The sequence below is a fragment of the Charadrius vociferus genome, unplaced genomic scaffold (genome assembly GCF_000708025.1).
Source record: "Charadrius vociferus isolate BGI_N301 unplaced genomic scaffold, ASM70802v2 scaffold39, whole genome shotgun sequence".
Classification (NCBI taxonomy): Eukaryota; Metazoa; Chordata; class Aves; order Charadriiformes; family Charadriidae; genus Charadrius; species Charadrius vociferus.
In genome coordinates, this window is record NW_009650188.1 from 3,917,702 (window position 1) to 3,921,976 (window position 4,275).

Consider the following 4,275-nt stretch of genomic DNA (forward strand, 5'->3'; position numbering starts at 1 on the left):
AGAGATGGCAATGACCCAAATACCTCATGCAAACAGGGTGGAAGGTCCGAATGGCAGAACAAGCAGGAGGCCAGCTTGCTCTCCTGGCTTCCTCCTGAGCTGATCTTCTCCAAGCACCCCCTCAGCTTCTGGTTGTGGGAGCCTGCTTCACCTTCCCATCCCGCTCAGCTGGGGACAGCATAAGGAGCCTGGCAGAGCTGGGTAGGTAGGCAAGTTTTAGTCTCCCAAACCCTGCAGACCTGAGTTAAACTGCGCCTTAATGTGTGTATGGGTGAACCCCACTGCTTTTTCATTCTTTGGGCACCTGTGCACTTGGATGACTGGGAGAATGCCCCATCCTTAGTCCAGGGGCAGGGCAGGGTGACAGGAGGGATGCATGGGCTGAGGCTGGCAACAGTCAGGACTAGGGTGGCACTGGTTTCAGCTGGAATGTGCTTGCAGAGCTGAGAAGGGAGGGAGGCCAAGAAAAGCCCTTAGTCAGGTCAGCCAGTCCTTGGCTCCCAGGAAAGCTTGGAAGCGGGTTAAAAGCGTGAAGCTGGGCTGGGGTGTGCTTGGACATGTGGGCAGCAGCATCCAGGAACAGAGACCTCAGGCAGAATACAGTCAAAGGCTGTACTGAAGGGAAGGGGTATGCAGCAATTCATGTCTTGACTCCTGACTGTGCTTAAATCTTCCCCACAGTGCTACGAGACATCAGTGAGCGAGGCAGGGACCTCGAGCAGATCTTATCTCAGTACATCACCTTCGTTAAGCCTGCCTTCGAGGAGTTCTGTTTGCCAGTAAGTAAGGGGAGTGACACCCACGCGAGTCTGCCAAAAATGCCTCATACCATGCACAGCTCCTCAGACAGGAGCATTTCGTCCCCCAGAGCTCAGGTCAGCCTTCCTCGCCTTGCTCCCTCCCTTCAGGTGCTGGCAAAAATGGGGGTGCCAGTGCTGGCTGGGGCAGGGTGAGATGAGGACTATTTTTACAGCCACTGCCTTCCTTCCTGGTGAGATCACCCTGCCCTATGGGAAGGTTGACATGGCAAGAGAAACCCCTCCCGGCACAGGGTCTGACAAACCAACACCAGGCAGCTCAGCAGATGCCAGCCTGGGAGGGGAAGACCCTTGGCTGAATCTCCCTGGGGAAGGGGAGATCCCTGCCCCCAGGCAGTGTTTGCTGTGTCTGCCTCCTGTTTTGGGCTGTCCTGCTTGCTCTTTTCACTTCTTGCTGGCTGGATGCTTGGGAGAGCAGGGGAGCTTCTTCCTTCGCTCTGTGCTGTGGGATGTGGCCTTGCAGGTCACATTTCCTGGTAGGTGAGAGGCCAAGGTGTAGAGCAGACAGACCATGCTTGAGGTCAGGGTTGCAAGGTCTGCCTGGAGAAAGGAAACTACTTTGGGAGCTGATAAGCAAGGCATGGCTCCCTAGGGACTTTGCGTGCGGGAAACCACTGCTGTCCTGCAGGACTTGCAGGTGAAATAGCATGTTTGTAGGACTAGCCATTGCACGCCTCTCCTGGCTCTTGAGGAGAGGAGCCTGTGCCCTGGTTCTATAGGCTTTTCATGCAGATGTGTTAGTTATATGAGGAACTTCTTAATCTGGAGGAACTCAGCCAGTAGAGTTCTATGACCTCGGAACTGCTGGCCAGCACCATGGGCAGGAATTGAACGGGTGCCTCCAGCCTTAGGAACATCTTTGTGCCTGCCCATATGGCCAGCTCTGCCCTTTCCTGTAAGAGGGGCTGATTCTTTCTGTGCTACAAGACCTTTTTCTGGCTTCTGGGCAGCACCCTTTTCTCTGTCTCACTCCATTGTGGCTCTGAGTACCAAGGTCCAATTCCAGTGTAATCCCAGAAAGGCTTTTCCTGAGAGTCGGGTCCACCTTGGTGGCTCCCCTCCTTGCAAGTCCCCAGCAAGGTAAACTGGCAGCTTTGCAATACAGTAGATGCTGCATCACTCTCTTCTGTTGAAGAGTCTGTGGGAGGAAGAAATGTGAAACAAGGTGGGTAGAAAACAACTGCTTTGTCCCTACCCACTAACTTTGCAGTGGTCTGCTCCCACTTCCAACCTGGTGGTGGGCTCAGCTGCAGAGCAACTGCATGTGGATATCAAACAGGCTCAGCACCCACTGTTGCTGTTACACCACTCCTAAACCAGCTCTGGGCCATGTGGTCCAGCACTGAAATGGCCCAGCACGTCCTGGAGATTTCTGATATGGCTGAAAGGGCTTGTAGGTGTTAGATGACACCCTTTGCCCAGCAGGCCGGCTTCTTTACTGATGGTAGAGCTTAGCTGTCAGGAAGCTGATCAGCTGTAAAAGCTGACACAAATCGGTGAAGAAACTGAGACTGGCACCTGTGGGTGAAAATAGGTCAGGACTGGTGTCCTGAATCAGACCTTTTTTGCAAGCCATGCTGGTAGAAAATTCTCCCCACATCCCAAGCAGATCATATGTGGCTGTGTCCTGCATGTCCACACAGCCCAGGCATGCCAACTCTTGCTCTTGTACCAAGTCTGGCTGGATTCAGGGGAGAGGTTCTTCCCAAAAGCATCAGCTACTGGAGTATTGCAATCATGAGGTACTTCAATTTCAGGTTTTGTTAGGGTGCCTTTTACTGCCTCTAAGTGGAATCTGTATGAGCTCATGAAAATGGAGTCAAGGTGCAAAGCATGGCCCTTAAAACACAGAGCAGAAGACAAATAAGAGCACCCAAAATGTATTAGCGGCGATTACATACCTCCCACAGGATTTGGGTTTGGCAAGGGGAGGGGAAGGACCTGCCCCAGGAAGCAGGGACAATGTCCTAGCCTGGTGGCTCTCCACTTTCCCTGTAACGCAGTGCACTCTCTCTCCTCCCAGACCAAGAAGTATGCTGACGTGATCATTCCCAGAGGAGCAGATAATGAAGGTGAGTGGACCCAGACCCTGCCGTTATGTCCTCTCAGGTGGCTTTGGGCTGTTGCTGTTGTGGTGCAGTTAGGTAGGAGTTAGCAGGACCTGCCACAGAGGTGACTCGGACCACTGCTGCCCCAGAGAGTGCTGTTACCACACTCACGCTGAGATGAGCCTCTTCCCTTTGCTCCTGCCTGGAGCATTAGTGACTGGGAGTTTGTGCTCCTCTGATCAAACCTGGGAGCCCATCTATGTGCAGTGCCTCCAGGTAAACTCCTGGTTCATCCCACACAAAGGGAAATGTGCTTCTTCAAGGCCAGATGTGCAGCTGGGACAGCCAGGTCTCCACCTGGCTGGAACCTGCTTGACCATACTGGTTTGAGTGCTGAGCTCAGCCGGGGCAGAGGGATGAAGTCCCAGCAGGGCAGCTCCTTCCCACAGGCTTGCAGCTCCCCACTATATGATGGGAGGGGATAGGAGCAGGGGAGACAGGAGGCTCATCGTCTCTGGCTTGGCTCTAGTTTATTTGCAGTGATCCTAATGCAATCTCTCCCCTGTGTCTTTCCCTCCCTTTTGCTCACAGTGGCCATAAACCTGATAGTGCAGCACATCCAGGACATTCTTAATGGAGGACTCAGCAAACGCCAGAGCAACGGCTACCTGAATGGCTACCCTCCCCCCCGCCAGCGGCAGCCCTCAGAGTCCAGCAGCCGGCCTCACTGACCCCGGGCGGCAGGCGTGAGGCTGGGGGCGGAGGGCGCTCGGGCCGTGCCACTGCCCCTCTGTACATACTGTCCGTTCATTCCCCCCTTATCTATTTAAGAAACCAGACGGAGACGAATGCCTTTAATTTTGTATGTTGGAAATGCCGAATGAGAAGCAGCCGGCTGCTCGGGAGCCTGGACCGCCCACAGCTCCTGGCCTTGCTCAATAACTTCTCCAGCACGGAACCGGCTATAAATCTCTATAAATATAGAATTGCTCTATTTTTGTGTAAATGCAGAATAACGTAAAATTACTTGCCATAAGGTATTTGCCAGGCTCGGTGTTGCTGGGAGGGGGCTGGGAAGGGGGTCCTGGGAGATGCTGGTGTCAGGATCCTCACCTCAAAGGCGATAAGAAAGGAAGAGCATTCGGCAGCTGCTTTAGTATCGCAGTGGTCTGCAGCCCAGGGAAGGCATGAGCTGTGGTGGAGGTGGCAGCTTGATGGTGGCATGGATTTTGCGACTGGGCCGGGGTCGCTGCCTCCTGCCATTGCTCTTCAGGTCCAAGCAGCCTGGTTTTGGCTGGCAGGCACTGCACAACACCACTGGGAGTTGGGAGAATGATGTGTGTAATACCTCCCCTGACTGTCTTTGCATCTCCAGGTCTCAGTCCCTCAAGAGCATCCCTTTCTATATC

At 53.8% G+C, this 4,275-nt stretch overlaps 1 protein-coding gene across 1 annotated transcript in view; it reads left to right on the plus strand.

The window, feature by feature from the left end:
• UCK2 (uridine-cytidine kinase 2) overlaps positions 1 to 3,882 on the plus strand; it is a 9,996-nt gene extending 6,114 nt beyond the window's left edge. The window contains 3 exon segments of the mRNA XM_009892920.1: positions 682 to 779; positions 2,842 to 2,890; positions 3,458 to 3,882. Coding sequence (XP_009891222.1) covers positions 682 to 779; positions 2,842 to 2,890; positions 3,458 to 3,597 — 287 coding nt within the window. The 3' untranslated portion in view covers positions 3,598 to 3,882.
• Positions 3,883 to 4,275: the final 393 nt, after the last annotated feature.